Source organism: Panthera pardus, unplaced genomic scaffold (genome assembly GCF_024362965.1).
Source record: "Panthera pardus isolate Hobbes unplaced genomic scaffold, ASM2436296v1 HiC_scaffold_12, whole genome shotgun sequence".
Taxonomy (NCBI): Eukaryota; Metazoa; Chordata; class Mammalia; order Carnivora; family Felidae; genus Panthera; species Panthera pardus.
The window spans coordinates 106141065-106162166 of record NW_026526677.1 but is presented as its reverse complement, the minus strand read 5'-3'; the positions used below and the strand labels follow the sequence as shown (position 1 = coordinate 106162166).

Genomic DNA, 21102 nt, shown 5'->3' with positions numbered 1-21102 from the left:
AGAAATGTGAAATGCTAAAGTACTCTATTCTTTAACAAGTTAATTCCCATGATATTACGTGTAAAGAAATAGTGAAGATTCTTTTTAGGTACTAGAATTCTGTTGTACAAAGTTCTACTTGAAACAGGTGTGCTATCAGCTTGGACTTTAGAAGTTTTTCATGTTTTCTGGGTCTGATAGAAAAGCCAAATTCTTGAATTATGAAAATGAGTTATTTTTAACAACTTTGGAAAAAGAAATGATTCACTTTATAAAAAAATTCACTATAGGATTTCTTTAAAATAGCAAGTTCGTTAATAGTCTGATTCATGTAACTTTTCAAGAACATACATTATATATAGGTGGACAAAATTCAAAGGCTTTCTCAAATGGTTGGTATAACAGGATTTGGTCTCTAACTACAAAAAAACCCTGAAGACTTGAAAATGAAAAGAACTTATACAATTATGTTAAAGTGGGAATTTAAACAGTAAGGAAGCAAATAAACATTCTAATCACATTTGCATAGACAAGGGTTTAGAGGGACAAACAAGTGATTAATAGTGGTTACTCCTGAGGAGCCTGTAGGGACTTTGTTGTTTTATAATGTCCACATTGTTTGTTTTATAAGAAGTATGTATTGCAATTCTGTACTTTCTTAAAATTCAGTTTCAATATTCATTTTTTAAAAACATTCTTTTGGGGGGGAAAAAAAAGGATTTTTTTTGTAGCTTGCCATAGTGGTTTTCCTTCAAGAGTGTATCAGAATCAGCCATGAAGAGTTTCTGACGATTATGCAGCTGCTTGGGTACCTCTGCAGAACATTAACTTAGAAAGCTCTGGAAACCACCAGACCAGATGACCTTTATGATTCCTTCCAATCTGGAGATTTCATTACCTACAAATACTCTGTACACATTCAACACCCAACAGCTTTCTTTTCATACACATTAACCGCCCAACACTGAACAGAGGACAAGCATTATTTCTGTAAGATGGGAGAAGGCCCTCCTCCCCGGCTCTGTGCACTCACTTTACTGTCCTAGAGAAACTCATAGGAGACAAACTGAAGACTAAAACACGTACAGCTTCAACTCCAATAAACTTTTTTCCTGTGGCTATTTTAACACAAACCCATCATATTTCGCTATCTCAGGCATAAATCTGGGAACTGGCTCTAATGTAAGCACCAGTTATTGCAGAGGTGATGAGAAGACAGGAATGGGGAAGGGCATGGCTGTGTACTATCATTATTGGTTCTCTAACTAAAAACAGTCCCATAAAGGGGCGCCTGGGTGGCGCAGTCGGTTAAGCGTCCGACTTCAGCCAGGTCATGATCTCGCGGTCCGTGAGTTTGAGCCCCGCGTCAGGCTCTGGGCTGATGGCTCGGAGCCTGGAGCCTGTTTCCGATTCTGTGTCTCCCTCTCTCTCTGTCCCTCCCCCGTTCATGCTCTGTCTCTCTCTGTCCCAAAAATAAATAAAAAACGTTGAAAAAAAAAAAAATTTAAAAACAGTCCCATAAGGTGGGTAAGTGTTACCATTTTCTCTAGCCTGGCACTTCATCTCTGTCAGTTCTCAATCCTATTAGACCCAATTCCCCTTTGTTATATTAAATCTACACATATATATTCATTTTAGTTCCTCCTTTTCTATCCTGAAAAGAAATTCACAGATGTTTAATAGAATTTCAAAAAATATCATCAAAATACCCTAACAGCAACATAAAAGAAAATGAAATAAAAGTAATTAATAATAAATTATGTATTTCAATATGCGTATGTCCTGGCATGACTACTAAAATACAATGAAGTAGTCATATGCTTACACTACTTACATTTAATATATTTAAATTTAACAGAAGCTGGATGATAAGAAACTATGACATACAACAAATATAGGAAAATGAAGTAAAGTCACGTGATTTTCTGAAATGGTTCCAAACAATATAAAGTACAACTATCTTTGATATGCAAGATCGTGGCATTTCTGGAAAATTTAGTGTTTATTAAAACAGATAAAAATATGTAAAAATATTTTGTATATAAAGTAGAGTTAGGTTACAGGCATGGACAATCATATAAAGTTTTCTAGTCCCCTTCACAAGAATGCCATACATGTGATATTCAAGGCTCTGTAGGAACCACACAATTCTTTTATATGTAGGATGCCCTGTGCATTACAGGATGTCTCCCATCTCTGGCCATGGTCCACTAAATCACTGAGACAAACTCAAATGCTCCACAAATTCCAAAATGCCCCCTAGAAGTTAGTGCCACCCCAGTGAGAATCACTAGTATACATGAACTTCAAATATCTACATGCATAATATTATAGGTTCTCACACTGGCCTAGGGGGTAAATGGGCCACTACTGACACCTGATCTTGGGCTAAAGATTCTCTGATATAAGGGCTACTTGTAATTGAAAAGCCTAGGATACATCTATCCCAGAAGCTTCCAGTAAGAAATTATACCTAAAACTTTTTTTTATCTGTATTTTTAAAAGTAGATAATAAAGCTATTTTTACATGTAGAGTATATCCATATACACAGTTGTACTAATAATTCTGTCTCTTCTCTCTACTTTCCCTAAAAAAAATACTTTCTCCTAAGTTTTCTAGGTAGTCAGGGTCAAACTGAAAATATTACCATTCCCTTTTTTCCATACTAATGCAGAGATACATTAATGAAAATAATCCAAAAGTCATTTACAAATGGCACTGAAATATATTATTTATTTGGAAGAAGAACATCTTCCTACTTAAGTTTTGATTAGGCATCTATTAAAAGTTATTTTCATTTCCTGATCAACCCAATGACTAAAGCGTGTGTCTTCTGGTGGCAGGCTGAGGAGTTGCCTGAGTCTGAGAACATGATGAGTCCTAAGAGAGAGACTGAAGTATTTTGAAATTTTCACTAACTGGGATTTGGTTATATAATTTCTTTTTGGCACTGAAAAAAATTCATGCCTCCATACAGATTTTATGTTAAATTAGCATATCATTCACAGAAATACCAGATATACCCTCACTTTAAGTAAAGGGGATGAGGACTTCACTTTATATAAAAGGATTCACAGATTAGAGGAAATCATCACAGGATTCTTTTGAACATAAAAACTCCTGGTTAAAATGCCATTTAAAGATTAACGAATAAGTTAATGATGCAATATTCATTCAATTTCTATACCTTATTAAAGACTTTCTTAAAATGTCTACTGAAACGGTATTTAGCCTCAGTAGGTGAAATGGCCCTTTCAACAGCTAATTAGCCTGTTTTTCCACTTCAAATTCTGTTGATTAATTCACTAATTAATTTAATAATGCACACAAGAAATCAGCATTCCGTTTTTTATAATCTCAACTTGGGTTATCTTTCTTCATACCTAAAATTGGTAAAAATTTACCTTATGCCCATGCACAAGCATCACCTTATAAAAAAAATAAGCTAAAGTTCATGTGTTACCAAAGATATATGGTGATTAAAATAACTCATCTTTTAGTATTCTGATCGCTAATTGTTTCTATAAATAAACTTTACCAATACACGGAGGCCTGCACATTTGTGTACTCTGTGCTGTGAGATTCTTGCATCTGATCACAGACCACCTCTAAAAGGCTTTATGATTCACATAAAATACAGACCTTCTTAAATAATATCAGAACAGAAGTCATATTTTCTATTATTAAACAGAGAATTCTGGTGCTGATAAAAAACAAAAAAACCCATACATTAAAAAAAAAAGATAAACGTAGCACTTGCCAAATGTGTACTACAGAGCTATTTACTTACTTGGTACTGGGCCTTTTTTGTAGGGCTTTATCCAGGATAAGAGATGGCGCACTCCTCCTCCTTTCTGCTAGTGTTTTCATTTTCTGTTGAGAAAAAAAAAAAATCAAAATGAAGACCGCGTGACTTCTAAAGCAAGTAAATGCCAACTTTCAAACCAATCCAGCAAATTTTGTATTGCCGATCCTTGCCTCTCTAAGAGTTTGCAGTCTCATTACAGAGATAAAATAATCACATCTAAACTAGAAGAGTACGTGTCAAGAAGTGGAACAGGCAGTAAATATTTTTTATGAATAGACAATAAGGAGATTAAATGTTGATCAGAGTATTTGATCATAACCATTATCATCAATTGCAGCTAACAGATAATATTACTTATTATGTACCCGGCCCTGTGCTAAAAGCAGGACTGGATTATCTCATTTATACCCCTAAATGTCATCTGAGTAGGGAGGTTCCACTATCTCTATTTCATAGGCAGGGTAGGCCCCAAACTGGGCTTCAAGGGGAATCAGGATTTGAAAAGGTCAAGTAAAGGGAGGAAAAAAAAAAATTAAAGCAAAAGAGACTAGATTCTTACACATCTCATAGACCTTTAAATTTAAATATTTACACATCTGGGAATCCCTTCTTCCACACAGATTTTTTTTTGCTGGAACTTAAAAAAAAAAACCAAAAGAACACTTTTTTCTTTTCTAAGTGGTATATAAACATAGGATTAACTGGATAATTCAAGTACTCTGTTTCAAGGACCTAAAATTTATGGTAAATGGGGATTTATTCAACTGGGATTATTCAGATAAGTACCCTCTAAATTCAGTCTTTTATATTTAACAAGTCTAGATAGAGTCAGAGGGTGTGCTGCCAGATACGGATGAGTAAAATCACCAACAGAGTCATAACGAGCCATAAGCAAGGCACAGGCTGTGGACACTCTTCTGTTCCCCGCCCCGTCCTGGCCAGAGGGCTCACCGACTGCTGGAGGACCCAGGCCAGCCATCCTGGGAACTGGGTATGCTCCAATAGGAACCATAGAAAACGTAACTGGCTCAGTGGCAGTACCTCATTACATTATTCATAAAGGAACTACTTCTTAGCTAGTAAAATAAAACCTAGATCCTAGCCTAGGAACACAGGAAGAATAATCCAGTGAGAAGGGGATACAATTCTTATCCCCCAAATTCACCATGTCCCAGGATCTCTCCCCAGTTACTGTTGTCACGAGCGTCATGCCTCAGTGTTGCCGATCCCCCCCCCCCATTAATCTTTTGGTTCACATGTGGAAACTCTATGCCGAATCCTCCTTAATATGGCTCAGATAGCAACTGAAATAATAAACCATGAATAAAGGTAAAGGACAGGAAACAAATGGGTAAGAAATATAGAATACCATTCTTCTCAATCAGAAGTTACTAACCATGAATGGGTTTCAGGGAGGGTTAAACTGTTTAATTTTCTTTTTTACACAGTATGTATATAGTGCCTTCCTTCTGGAGAGAAAGCCCACGATTTTCATTAGGTTCCCAGAAAAGTCTGTGATTCTGATAACCTACTTTCTATCTTAAGCTGTAAGCCCCATCCCACTGTTTCCATTACTCACATCTCTTGGGAACCTAACTCTCCTAAATCCACCATTCCGAGGCCAGTGTGACCGCAGAGGTGGCAGGAAGAAGGAAAACCTGGGAGACAAGTATTTGTGCCACAAGGTCCAGTGGCCTGTCCTGATGTGAAGAGTCTCAATAGTAAAAAACTGGTTGATTTTACTAAGAAAGGTAGCAATCTGTTCACATGCAGATTTTCCACAGGATTCTGTTTCACCTTTAGGTCTGGGCTAGATTCATACTCCCAATCTTCCTGACTCCCTTTATTCAGTATCTATTTACCATGCTTCGAACTTTGAAATGTGCCCGATCCTTTAAGTTTTACCTGTGCTCCTTATCCTCCGTTTTGACCTTAGGGTCTGCCTAGTCTACCTCAGTGGGAACCACATTCCTGTATTTATCTCAGCAGACTTACTTCTGAGGCCCCTAACCCTCTGACACCACTGTCCCCAGATCCAAGCTCCTAACAAAATCTTCATTAATAAACGATTTCTCATTCTGAGCTCCTTGCCTTTCAGGTTTACAAAGAATTTGGAAAGGATTCAAAAGATAGCCATAAATACGATTTAAAATGTGGGGGGAAGAAGAATCTGTGAGAAAGGCTAAAATGACCTGAAATTCTTCATTTGTAAACAGTAATAATCTCCAAATTAATGCAGTCATAATACAGAGGATAGAAAGCATCATCCAAGGAAGATAAAGCAAAAAGAAATCCAGTTTGGTCTTGGGTAGTGGTTCTTTGAGGAATTTACAAAAGCTGTGAATTAAGTTCTGAACACAGTTTTTCAAGGGGTTCAGCAACCCACATAAAATGGATTCCTTGGGGATTCATGGACCCCAAATTTAAAACCTTCTGACATAAGGAAATCTTCCTGAGAGTGATGGCTGCTAAACATGAGAACGAATAGTCAAAGAAGGGTGACAAATTTTCTTCCGTGCTCTTAAAATAGGAGTTTTTCATGGAGACTTAATGTAGAGGACCATTCATATACACACTATGTTTTCTTAGTCATAAAATTGTCAGATGTATGAGGAGTCCAATGCAGAGTGTGTCCACCTCATCTAGTGGATTCACATGCACAGAGTGTGATCAAACCATGGGAAAAATATTATTTTTGAGATCCAATTGTTTGTAGTGAGACTCACTCTACCGCTATTCAGAAATGCAACATCCAAGGCAATTTAGTCACTCCTCTGGGCATTTCATTTCCCAATCCAGAAAATCAGAAAATCTGGACTACATAGGTTCTTAGGTCCCTTCTATTTTTGATATTCTCATGTTAAGTGTCCACCAAAGATTTACCTTAGATATGCATGGAAATAAACATCACATTTGCCAATTTAAGATTCACAGGATTCATTCCTCTTGTAAGTAATTAAAAATCTTAAGAATGGCCAATATGAGCTTAATAGATAGATTTAGGTATCAATTAGTTAAAAATACACAGATCTCTTTCTTTGGCTCAAAAGTGTAGCAAAACAAAGGGCCAATGGTGACTTCAAAACAAATTCACTTATCTATCAGAGACTCTGTTCTCAGGCAATAAAGACTTGGATTTTCTTTTTGTTTATAACAACTGCGTGAAAGACAATGCATGGAAATAGAATGACACTACTGACTCCTTTACAAATAGATTACAGTGCAAACTTGTCAGGACAGGTTGAGGCTATACTTACCCAACATCAACAAATTTCAGTTGTTCAATGACAGGAAAAACTATGATTCTTTGCCTCACAGAAAACAGGGTAGGTTTAAGACAGTGCTTTTTGTTGTTAGCTTAAAAATCACAATTTACAGCATGATTTTTCAGAATGCCCACGTGCTTGATGTTCCTATCATTATGATGACCTCATAAATACTGGATGTCATTCTGAAAGTGAGTATTGTAAAAAGGTAATCTTTTGGGGCGCCTGGGTGGCTCAGTCGGTTAAGCATCCGACTTTGGCTCAGGTCATGATCTTACAGCCTGTGAGTTCGGGCCCCGCATCGGGCTTTGTGCTGACAGCTCGGAGCCTGGAGCCTGCTTCAGATTCTGTGTCTCCCTCTCTCTGACCCTCCTCCATTCATGCTCTTTCTCTGTCTCAAAAATAAATAAACATTAAAAAATAAACAAATAAAAATAAAAAGGTAATCTTTTTAAAATATAAAATACATATTAGGTTAAAAAATAAACTGCATTAATCTTTTGGGAATGATTTTCTTGATAGTGTACCATTTACCTAGTATTCAAGAGAAAAAAAACTAAACAAGAATTTTGTATGAGCTAAAAAACAAACAAACATGAAGTAGCATTTATTTACCCCTCCACCTCTAATTGGGAAAGATAAAGAGGACCTTGTGAGAAATTGTAAAAGGGAAGAAATACAATTAAATTTTAAAAATGGCTCTTTTTACTAACAGCAATTAGGGAAATATAACACGAACACAAGAAAGTAATTAGATCTTTGGTTTCCTAAGCTGTCTCCTCTGCAGTTATATTTAGTAAAAAAGGGAAAAATCCATTCTGCCAAAAGTGAAATAGAGATCATAATTGAAAATAAGAACCAAATGCCTGCAATTCATTTTTTTGGTATTTCAATAATGCACAACATTAACAGCTAATCTACAAGTTGCTTTCCATCTCAGTTGGATTCACTATGTGTTCAATTCTCTGTGTTCCTATCTTGCTTCACATATTGCACCTCAGTTATGGCATCCCGTGTTATACTATTTATCTCTCTGCCACTTTCTAGAGGATAAGAATTATAACCTCTTCCCAACTTTTTCCTGTCCTTCAACAATTATTTACTGAAATTCTGCTCTGTGGTAGGTCTATCTCTGCATTCCCCAAGCCTATTACAAAGCCTGGCACAAAGTATGTACTCAATAAATGAAAGCTTTATATGAATTTTAAAACCTACTATTCTCCATACCTATATCGCTATCCCTAAATACACACTCGCAGAAAAACACATAAACCTTTAAGGGGCTCTGCTGGAATGCTATCATCAAGCAAATGTAAGCATTTGCTGTGAGCTGTATAGTTATGAGCCATCCTTATACAACACAAACTACATCTTTTGACATAGTGCTGTTGACGTACCTCTTTGAGCTACACGGTAAACATCTGCTGGTTAAAGTTATTTACCTGCCAACAAAAGGTACAAAGACACCTGGCCAAGCACATGCAAAAGAATTAAGTTGGATCTTACCTCATACCATATATAAAAATTAACTCAAAATGGATCAAAGATCTAAAAGAGGTGAAATTGTAAAAAATTTTAGAAGGACACATGGGCAGAAATATTTGTGACTATGGATTGGGCAGTGGTTTCTTAGATATGACACTGAAAGCACAAACAACAAAAGAAAAAGAACAGATAACTTGGATACTGTCAAGATTAAAAACTTCTGTGCTTCAAAGGTCACTGTTAAGGAAGTGAAAACAAAACCCACAGAATGGAAGAAAATTTGACAAAGGATTTGTATATAAAGAATTGTTACTGAATTGCCACAATTCAATAAAGATAAATACTCCAATTTTAAAATGGGCAAACAATATGAATGGGCAGTTCTCCAAAGAAGATACACAAATGGCCTATAAGTATATGAGAAGATGCTCAACATCATAAGCCATCAGGAAAATGCAAATCAAAACTATGAACTATCATTTTATACTCATTAGGATGGCTGTAATAAAAAAGACATAAGAAGTGCTACTGAAGATGTGGATAAATTGAACTCTCATAAAATGCTGGTGGGAATGTAAAATGGTGCCATCACTTTGGAAAATAGTTCAGAGGTTCTGCAAATGGCTAAACACAGAGTTACCATATGATCCTGCTATTCCTCCAGGTACATACTCAAGAAAAATGAAAACAAATCCACACAAAACGTGCACGTGAATCTTCACAGAAGCATCATTTATAACGGTTAAAAAGTGGAAACAACCCCAGTGTCCATCAACTGATGAATGAATAAACACGATGTGGTATATCCATATAATGGAATATTACTTGGCAATAAAAGATGTACTGACATGTGTAACAACATGAATGAATCTTAAAAACATTATGCTAATTAAAAGTCAGGTCCCAAAGGACCACGTATCGTATGACCCCATTTATATGAAAAATCCAGAATAAACAAATCTATATACTTAAAGTAGATTAGTGGTTGCCCAGAGTTTGGGGACATAAGGTGACTGGGATGTGATGATGAAGGGGCGTGGTGTTCCTTTTTGGGGTAATGAAAATGTCCTGAAACTGACTGTAACAATGGATTCACAATTCTTGCAATAGACTAAAAGCCACTGAATCATATACTTTAAATGAGTGAACTGTATGGTATGTGAACTATAGCTCAATAAAACTATGAAAAAGAAAAAAAAAGAGCTAAATACCAAACTACTAAAACACTGGGTTCCATCCCAGCAAACTGGTTCACAACCAAGAGCCATAATTTTATTTGTATAAGAATCATCTGTAGTAGCATATAAGAAAATGAAAATTGTTTGCATTTTGTTCAACATGTTTTTGTACCAACTGTTTGAGTGGCTCTCCATTTGAATTCCTCACAGATCTGAGGAGTATGCCTACCTGTCTACTGGGGTTTGCCACTGGCCCTCCCCCCCTCCTCTCCCCTCCCCTCCATGGTGCCCTAGCCTTACTCACTATTTTCATGCAGTAAAATTTCAGTAGCAGTATCTGAAGTCAGCGACTTAACACTGCCTGCATGAGAGTTCATGGTGGTAATACAAGCATGTCTATGTAGGAAAATGAAATTGTAAACAGGTAACTGAAGAAAAAAAGTTCTGTTCTTTTATTTTCAACAACTCAGAAAACACTGTTTACATAAAAACCTGCATGTAGTCCCTCACTTGAAGTTTAACTTCATATCAACCAAGAGATACCGTATGAGTTTTGGACCTCTAAATCACTCTGAATCTGGTCATCCTTAGTTCTCACAGAGATTACAGGAAAAGAATGCCTTTCAAAAGAAAGGAGCAGGATGAAAGATTTAAGTCAGATAAACTGCAAGTTTTCATACTTTCTTCTGTGACAGTCACTTTTATAACGAAAAAATCCAAGCATTTCCACTGAATTTAAGTCAAATGTGAAGTCATTTTCAAACATTTAAAATGACCATAGCATCAAAACAAGGGCTTTGAGGAAAGCTTTTAAAGAATTTAAGTTTCAAGGCTAGAAAAAAAAATCAAGTTTACAAATTAGCTTATTCGAATTTGACAAAGCTAATCCTTTTGTGAATGGTCTGTACAATTTTGCAAGCAATAAACAGTTTCTTTCTGGTCTTCCCAACACACAGGCAGCTTTTAATTTGTGGAGACGTACCTCAAAGACACTGGCTCTGCAAGGAAACAAGAACATTAATTTTAACCTTCTGCCTTGCTTCTAGGTCCTAGTATTACAACCATGTTTTGACCGCTGGGTGAGCTGAAGCTTCTCGCTACTGGCAGTTTGGTCTGTGATGTGAATGACCTTCTATTTACTCATAATCATCCTACCCAGAACCAATGTGAGCATTCGATTAAAACAAATGTCATCACGGTAGACTGTTGTACAAGAATAGAAGCTCTTTTCAGAGATTAAGTAATGTTTTTACTTTTGGCTATATTTCTTCTTTCTAGGAGACAACCACTTTGAAATAAAACAATAAACATGAGAATCTATGTAATGTAGAAGAATGGGCTCTGCGTTAGGAGGCACTGGACCTAAATTCTGCACCCTGTTTCTAGCACTTAACCTCTGAGTCTTCTCTGTAAGATGACATAACTGTCCCACCTACCACAAAGAACAGAATAAGATTCTATGTGCGAGACCTCTGATTGGAAAGCACTGTGATGTGACACTGTAACATATAGAGGAGTGCTTTAGAGTGCATACATACTCTACATACATAAATATGAGGACGGTAGGACTCCCCTTACACGTTATTCTTTGTTCCTCTGCCTCCACCGGACCCATAGGGCTTCTGGAGTATCAGTGAGGGCCCTGAAGTTGGCTGGACATTCTTTTGTGGCAAAGTCACCAGTTTCAACCTCTGGTCCAACGCATTCCTTTTCGGGAGCATCCCGGAGTAGACAGGGTCAAACACCAATGCCCTCTCCCTCAAAACCCCTTACAAGGCAGGGCTTCACTACATCTTTTCCATACATCATACACATCATGGCCCATACAATATGATATTATTTACACATCCATGGCACACTGTGGTAAACAAAGAGGTTCTGCGGATGCCCTGGTACCCATCTACCTGCCCAAAGGCTAAGGGGCTGAGGGTATCTCACACAGCTCTAATGGTTGGCTCTACCATTACAGCCTCCTCTGACTTTTCTCATGCACAGGGGAAGAGTATAGTAATCAAGTCCAAAAACCATCATAGTAAAAACAAAACAAAACAAAAAAACCAAGAATGTATAAAATGAGAATAGGAAACAGGCCCAGGTCTATCTAGATTCAGACAGAGAATAACCAGGTAATGACTATTGCCAAAGCTGAGGTTCAAGAAGACGAATGCAGGGGTGGAAGAGAAAATACAGACACTCTCCTAGGTGTAAATTAGGACCCAGGTAAACAAGGAAGGCAAAAGGCCACAGAGCAGCTGGGTTTTCCAGATCTCTGAAATGTGAGCTGAAGTGGGCACACATATGTTCCATTTTCAGAGTCCCTACACAAGTGACCAAACATCCAGAAATAGGTGTTACCTTTCAGTTGTGCCATGTGACAGCTGTCCGTCAAAATTAGGTCAAGGCTGCCCAGCACAGCGCTGACATACAGCGCTGACAGGCCTATTTCTGCTGCTGGTCGGATGTTTCTAATCTAAACTTGTCCTAGATAAGGAAAATCAGACTGAAACAAAATTGTAAAATAAACTGGGCCGTGTTGCCTGCAAGCCCCATTATTGGTGGCTGACAGGGGGCAGCTTCCTCTGCTCCCTTTCCAGCTCCCACGCTGTAGCCAAGTCTTCATAAGTAAACAAAGGCTGAACCCCACCCCCATCCAAGGTTGCTTCAGAAAAACCGCTGCAGTTGCTACTACCGAACTGAGCATTCACCCCGCAGGCTTTCTGCACACACCGGCATCTGCAGAGTCCCTGTGATCTAGAACACTTGAGATACCAACAGGAAGAGCGGGAGAGCAGACGTTCCTCTCAACAAAAGTTTATCTTAGAGGCAGGATGTTCAGGATACTATAACAAAATAACATAGACCTGGTGGACTGAACAACAGACACCGATTTCTCATACTTTTGGAGGCTGGGAAGTCCAAGGTCAAGGTACCAGCAGATTCAGTTCTTGGTGAAGACCCTCTCTCTCTCGTTTGTAGAAGGCTGTCTTCTAGCTGTCACCTCATATGGGGAGACAGAGAAACACACAGAGAGAGCAAGCTCTCTGGTCTCAGTAGGGCACTAATCCCATCATGAGGGTTCTGCCCTCGTGACCTCATCTAACCTAATTATCTCCCAAAGGCCCCGGCGTCTAATCCTGGGGGTTAGCCTTCAACATGAATTTGGAGAAAGGGCACAAACATTCACCCTGTAGCAGAGGTTTTTGCTAAATGCTCTGGAGACATGAGAGGTATGAGTCATGAAACTCCAACAGATCACAGTAATGTGATGCACATACATTTCTTCAAAGCACTATGTACACGAGTGTGTGTATACATGCACATACATAACCCTGATGCTATACACCCACTTATTTTTGTGACACTGTAGTTTATAACACGTTAGTGGCAATTTAAATTGAAATCTAGTACATTTTCAGCTACGGATAACTTCCAGGAAGGCAAGCTGTATAATCACATATTTTGGTTATGTTGTTACGTGGTCCTTTAAGGCAGAAGATATCTTTACTTTGCGAAGCACAGCCACCAAGTCCTGGAGGCAAGATAAGAACTATGAAGGAATTCAGACACCTCGGTTACTCAAGTCCCATTTTCTGCAGGCGCCATCAGCCGTCTCACCTCTCCTGGTCCACGGAACATGTTCCACCTTCTGTCCACACACATTCCACCAAACCACACCCGGGACAAAACGGACAGTGAGAAACTGCTTCACAACAATCTTCACTTCACTACTGAAAGCGACAACTGCACTATTTAGGTATCTGTGACTTGTCAATACTCAAGTCCATTAAGTTGCAACTCTCCAGATTGACTATTTTACTTTAAATTGGTAATTACTTTTTATATCAATGTGTAAAAATAAGATTGTCCTAAATTTTATTCCATAAAAACATAATTTATTCTGTCCTAACTACGAATGTTAGATTCAGAAAAAAAATAATTTTTCTTTTGCCATGTCAAATTGCAATATTGTGCTCACATTTTAAATAAAAACAACTATAGAAGCATAGTTATAGGAAGCGTATGAAATGGAATAACCAGGAAGCATATGGAATGTCTTCCTATACTCAAGATTCAGGACATAAGGGGCTCCTGGGTGGCTCAGTAGGTTCAGAGTCTCACTCTTGATTTTGACCCATTGGATTTGATCATGATCCCACAGTCTGTGGGATGGCGCCCGGCATCGGGCTCTGTGCTGATAGCGTGGAGCCTGGTTGGGATTCTCTCTCTCCCTTACTCATACACATGCTCTCTCTCTCCTCTCACTATGCCCCTTCCCTACTAACATGTGCTCCCTCTCTCTCAAAGTTAAATAAACATTTAAAAAACGATTCAGGATATAAAATGTTTTCTGAATTGAGAGAGTTTCAACTGGGTTTCCCAAACATGTTACTGTCCATAGTGGAATCATCTGAGGCACAGAATTCATTGCACCCACACATAACTTGGAACTGCAGTTCTAGAAGTTTGGGGAATATGACAAGCTTTCCAACAGTGAGCAAGACTGATAGATCAGTGTGGCAAATAGGCCTGGCTGAGGAACTCCGGAAGTACAACAAGTGCCTTAAATAAAACTTCTGAAAATGACAGCTACCAAGGCATAAAAATTACACATTTCCAACGTAATCAGACCAATGACTGTAGCATTGATTGTCACTATTGGTTCATATTTATTGTGATGATTTACTTTATCAGTCAACTTGATTGTCCACAGATTCCCAGATTAAACATGTCTAGGTATGTCTGTGAACTATTTCTGGATGAGATCACCATTTATCTCATTGGATTCAATAAAGCACACTGCCTTCCCCACACTGAGTGGGCACCATTCAATCTCTGGAGGGCCTTCATGGAACAAAGAGTGGAGGAAGGAGAAATGTGCCCCTTTTTTACTGCCTCACTGTTAAGCTGGGACATCTCTCCTCCTCTTGACTCAGGAAAAGACAGTGGTGAATTAAACTACACTTTTCTGGGTCTTTTGCTTACAGATGGCAGATCATGGGACTTTTATTGGTCTGTTTCTCTGGAGAACCCTGACTAATGCATTTACCTAACGTTTACCTAAGGCAGCAGTGAACATAACATTCAATGGTAGATGGAAAAACTGGAGACAGACTCTGCTCCCCAAAGAATGAAATTACCTCTCAGGATAAAAACCTCTCAAATGTGCTTTTCTCAGCTGGTTACATAGAATTCAGATCTACTCTCTCTTATATCTAATATTATAAATAACAACAACAGCACCTATAATCTAGTTAGGAAGAGAAATAGAGTTTGAAGATCTGGTTCCAATTTCAGCTTTGCTGCTTACTACATGTAGCCTTGGCAGAGCTCAGCTCCTTCTTCTGCAGAAATAGGTTAATAATTCTTACCTCATATCATTGATGTGTATTATATACAGTTAGGCATTCACATAAAGAGGTTTTAAAATTTTTACTATCCCATACATTATAAACATTAAATTCTTATCTTTCTGCTCAAGTTTCCATCTTATTTGACATTTATGACCTTCAAGGGTGACTCCTTTGAAAGACAGTGTTATGGACTGAATGTCCATGTCCCCCTCAAATTCAGATGTTGAAGCCCTAATTCCCATTGTGATGGTATTAGGAGGTGGGGTTTTGGGGAGGTGATTAGGTTTAAAGGAGGTCATGAAAGTGAGGCCCCTGTGATGAAATTAGTGCCCTTATAAGAAGAGACCAGAAGTAACTAGTTCCATCCTCCTCTCTCTTCCTTTCCCTGATTCCCCCAACCCTTTCCATGAAGACACAGAAAGAAGATGGCCAATCACAAGCCAAAAGTAAACTCTCACCAGGAACTGAATTGGCCGACACTGAGTTCATGGGAATTCGGAGCCTCCAGTACTGTAAGAAATCAATGTGTGATGTTTAAACTACCCAATTTATGGCATTTTGTTATGGCAGCCTGAGCCCAATAAGACAGCATTCACTCATTTGCATGTAAATATTCTTGTATTAAATTCAATGAAATAAAACTCTTTTTATTGCTTTACCCCTCCTTCCACCTGCTAAAAGATACTAATTGACTTCTTCAGTTTTTTCAAAAGTGCAGAAAATACTTTCTTCTTTTGACCCATAAGAAACAACCTTGAGATATACAAGACATGGATTATCACCACCATTTTACAGACAAAGAAACAAAGTACATTCACAAGTTCAGAGTTCACACCAGTGATAACAGAGGCCATTTTTCATTAATCTAATTCAGATCTTGATACTTCCAGACTCCTCTCAGCCGAAACCACTTCATGTACCTGATTTTATGAAATTCACTTTGTGAATAACACCGGAAAAGGCTTCAGTAGGATCCTGGTTTAACCACAAATACAATATTTTCTCAGTATTACAGAGTAAAACTAAAGCTTACTCACCAAGATGTTTCATTCAAACCCCAGCATAAGACACACACACATGGCCAAAGTTGGCTCTCGTGGGTGTTCTACCATGAGCTGCTATAAACAGATCTGGACCCAGAGAATGCAGAAAGAAAAGACAGAATGAAGTGTACAACAACAGCTGCCACATTTTAAAATGTTGGAGCTATTTTAAAATCCTATTGCTTTGACTGACTTTCTGCGCCTGTAAGTCTGTCTTCTGTATCCCAACACCCATCTTATTTAAGAAGTTTTCAATTAACACATGAAACCCAAGAGGGTGCTTGAGTATGACACAAGTGATCCCTAACCAAAATTATTCTAATATGTGCTTCCATTTCATTTCATAAAAACTGCTCTATCCCAAATGTAGATATCTTCAAAGATACATTACCCAGAAGATTTATACAGAGTTTTATCGAGAATTCATTATCCAGAAGCATTATATATATATAAGTATATATATATACATATATATATTTCTATTATCTTTTAGAACCATATTTTTAGAAATTACTATACAAATCTATTGTGTGTCTTCTGAAGAGCCTAAGTGACAGAAAATCCTTGCTTTCTAGAAGTAATCAAATTATCTGACTAGTGAATAAAGGTGGATAAACCAGGTAAGAAATTCTGCTTCAGGTTAAAATAATAAATGTGGCTATTAAAATAAAGAGAATAGCTTCTAATACAGCATCTACAGACTGGCTCCTGAAATGCATCAGACTCTTTCCTGCTTCAGGATCTTTAAATAATTGCTCCCACTTTTTGAAATCTTTTTACAGCATCTCGTTTCCACTCATAAAAGAGTAAAGCCTCACTTAAAAGAGGCTTTCCCTGAAACCTTAATTCTAGAGTGGCCTACCTGCACATCCATGTTTGTCTAAATTGGCATTGCATTTGTTGTTTTAAATAACAGTTATCACCATTTATTAATTTGTTATTATTGTTGTTTTTGTCTCTTCCTCTCAACCTGTGCTTTCCAGTATATTATCCACTAGACTCATGTGGCAACTTGAATTTAAATTCAAATAACTCATAAATAAGTAAAATTAAAGAAAATGACAAATTTGGATTTCATCAAAATTAAGAACTCAGTTCCTTGAAAGACACTGTTAAAAGAATAAAATGACCAGCCACAGGACAGGAAAAAAGCATTTATAAATCACATATCTGACAAAGAACTTGAGTCCAGAATACACAAATAACTCTCAAAACTCAATAATATGAAAACTGAAAATCCAATTAAAGTTAGGCAAAATATTTGAATAGACACTTCACTAACAAGAACACATGGATGACAAGTAAGCACATAAAAAGATGCTCAACATGGGTCATTAGGGAAATGAAAACCAGAACCATAGTGAAATACTACATTATACCTTCTAAGATGACTATAATCAAAAAGATAATTAAGTGTAGGTAAACATGTGGAGAAATTAGACTCATACACTGTTGGTGGGAATGTAAAACCACTTTGGAAAACAATCTGACAGTTTCTTAAAAAGTTAAACATACACCTAAAATATGATGCAGCCATTCGACCTCTAAGTGTTTACCCAAAGGAAATGAAAGTGTAGGTCCATACAAAGACTTGTACATGAATGTTCACGGCAACTTTATTTGTAATAGCCAAAATGTGGAAACAACACAAATACCTATTAACAGGTAAAGGGATAAACAAACTGGTTTCTCCACATGATGGAATACTACTCAGCAATGAACTGAACTGCTTACATATGCAAAAACATGGATGAATCTTCAAATAATTATATTGAATTAAAGAAGCCACACCAAAAAAAAAATACATAGTATGATTTCATTTATATACAATTACTGAAAATGAAAATTAATCTGTATTGACAGAAAACAGACCAATGGTTGCCTAGAAATGGGGAGGAAACTAAGGAATTAGAAAGGGGCACAGATGTTAGGGGATGATAAATATGTTCATTATCTTGACTGTGGTGGTGGTTTCACAAGTATACACATATGTCAAAGGTTATGGATTTATATACTTTAAATGCGTATGGTTTATTGTATGTCAATTATAGCTCAATGAAGCCATTAAAAATTTTTTTAGTTCTTCAGTTGTACTAGCCACATTTCAAGTGCTCAACAGTCACATGTAGCTGGTGGCTATCAAACTGGACATCGTAGATCAAGAGCAGTTTCATCAGCACAGAAAATTGAACAGCAATGATCTAAGCCAGGGGTCAATGAAAAAATCAACAGCAATGATCTAAGCCAGGGGTCAGCAAACTATACACCAGGGACCCAACCACTTGTTTTTCTAAGTAGAGCTTTATTGGAACACAGTTATGCCCACTCAACTACATACTGTCTATGGCAGCTTTATCTGCTATAACAGCAACGTGGATGGCTGTAACAGATATCTTACGGTCTACAAACCTATATTATTTACTATCTGGCCCCTTAAGAAAAGGTTTGCTGAGTCTGGTCTACATAAAAAACTCTGAACACAGGGGCCATATCTGTCCTGTTCATGGTCGTACATAAACCAACTAACGTTTATTGAGTACCTAATATGTAGCACTGTCCTAAGCAATGGAGAGGCAGCCTTGAACAACACAAGTAAGAGCCTTATTCTCATGGTTTTCACAATCTGGTGAAGGGATCAGGTAACATAACAAGAAGTAAGTAAGCAAATAGGTAAGGATGAATGCTAAGATGACAATAAAACAGAAGGTAGAGGGGTGCCTGGGTGGCTCAGTCAGTTAAGCTTCTGAGTTAAGCTCAGGTCATGATTTCGTGGTCCATGAGTTCATGCTTCACGTCAGGCTCTGTGCAGAGCCCAGGGCCTGCTTCAAATTCTGTCTCCCTCTCTCTCTCTGCCCCTCCCCCTCTCAAAAATAAACACTAAAAAAAAAAAAAAAAAAAAAAAAAGCAGAACAACAACAACAGAAGGTACACAGAATGACTGAGAGGGAACTTCCACTTAGGCAGTCAGAACAGGCTTCTAGGACCTAACACGTGAACAACATGAGGAAGTCAATATTGCAAAGACCTGTGGCAGAAGCAGAGGTAATGAAGAGGAATGAATATGAAGGTCTGATGTGTGAAAAAGAAGATCCACGTGGCTGCAAATACACAAGATAGAAAAGGTAGATAAGGTGGGAGAAATAGAGAAAGCTAAGAAAAGGAGTCTGAATTTTATTCTAAACATGATGGAAAGCCACTACAGAACTTTAAACAAGTGAGCAATACAATTTATGTTTTTAAAGTCCTGGCGCTGCTAAGTGGAAATGGGGCCAGGGAAGAACAAGAAAGATGTTAGACAAGGTTAGGGAGTTTCTGCAAAGGTAGAAGGGAGAGATGGTGGTGGTTTGGCCTGGACGACAGCGGCAGCAGTAGATGTGAGGTGGAGAAATTAAAGATAACGCTTTGAAATAACAGTTGACTGGCCTTTCTGAAGGTTGCTGTAGAGTAAGGAAATGAGAGGAGTCAAAAATGAATCCGAGATTTTGGCTTAAACAAGTGTCACACAGTATACTACAAATTTGGGAGAAACTTCAATTAGGGCTAATACTGAATGCTTATTATATGACAATATTCACTCAATTTGACATTTAATATTCCCAACAATCTTGAGAAGGTAGGTACTAACTATTGTTATTTTCATTTTACAAATAAGAAACTGATGGTTAAGTTTAAGTAATTTTCCTAGGTCAGAAAGATAGTACCAACACAGTAGAGACTTGAACCTAGGTCAACACACTCCAAATTTCACCACATTGTATGAAACTGCCTTCTTGACAGTTAATTTCTGGGAATGTGAGCCATATTTTAGGCAATGCAGTACACTGGATTAAAAGTCTCTCAGGATGACTAGCTTGCAAGATGCTATTGTTTTGTTTGTGCTCTTATTCAAGATCACCTTATTTTCATAGAATAATGGATACAATTTCCATCTATATGCTTTTCAAAGCAGTTTCTGCACCATTACCCTTTTGATTCCCATTTTGCAAATGAGGACAACGAAACAAGTTAAGTGATTTCCTCAAGATCATTAAGAGAGCAATAGAACTAGAAAGAAAAGCCAGGTGAACTGATTCCCCACAGTGATTTGGCCAATAAACTTGTCTTTAAAAATTCTGACCAATTAGAAAAAAACACATTTTACATTACTACCCAAAATACATATACATGTATGAAATAGAGAAAAAGAAGTACTACAAAACTGTACTTATCATTACTAACTTGCTACCATTTTCCTAGTTAATGTTTTATAATGTTGATTGTAACTGTCAATTTAAACAACATTGATCCAAGCCTTGGAAATTAACACTACAACCGCAGAGTAGACTTTTTTAGAAGTCTTGTGACTCACTAAAACTACCAAACACCAAAAAGGCAAGATGAAACATAAAAAAGATCAATCCGTTGGATATTTGGGTTACATGAAGACTGGAGTCCACAACAGTATAAATGGCAATGATTCTATGAGCTACATTTTGGAAATGTTTATTATTATTATTCCTTTCTATTGCTAACATGGAGGTCTGGAATCAAGGCATGCCTGTTACTATTTAAAATATGCAGAGATGCACTTTTCTGGAAAAAAAAATATTAAATGCAAAATAAAACAGTTCTTCAACCTCATTTCTGCCCCAAAGGGAGTAAAAAGCTGTAGAATGACCAGGTTAGCAAAATCCATTTCGTTTAAGTTAATAAAGAAAAAGAAAAGAAAAAAAAACTGCTGGTAATGTGACAACCCATTATGATGTATAATGAAGGACAGCATCTTAAGGACAATGGCTTAAGACTGGAGGCAACCTTTCATTTCTTCAACAAGTACTACTTGATAAATGATCAAGCTACTCCAAAGCCCTTTGCCAGTATGCTTAATTTCCCTTAGTAAAAAAAGGAAGACAACTGTCCAGGAATATAAATTTTCGAATTTTCCCAATTCCTTAAGTTTGCAAGAATAAAAAAAAAAATGCTTTAAAATCTGTGTCAATTACTTTGAACAT

At 37.4% G+C, this 21102-nt stretch overlaps 1 protein-coding gene across 4 annotated transcripts in view; it reads right to left on the bottom strand.

The window, feature by feature from the left end:
* Positions 1 to 21102, bottom strand: part of ARHGAP20 (Rho GTPase activating protein 20) — a 127790-nt gene that overhangs the window by 104482 nt on the left and 2206 nt on the right. For all 4 annotated transcript variants that reach the window (XM_019469226.2, XM_019469225.2, XM_019469227.2 and 1 more), the window contains exon 2: positions 3771 to 3853. In XM_019469226.2, coding sequence (XP_019324771.2) covers positions 3771 to 3850 — 80 coding nt within the window. In that variant the 5' untranslated portion in view covers positions 3851 to 3853. The remainder of the gene's footprint in view (positions 1 to 3770; positions 3854 to 21102) is intronic.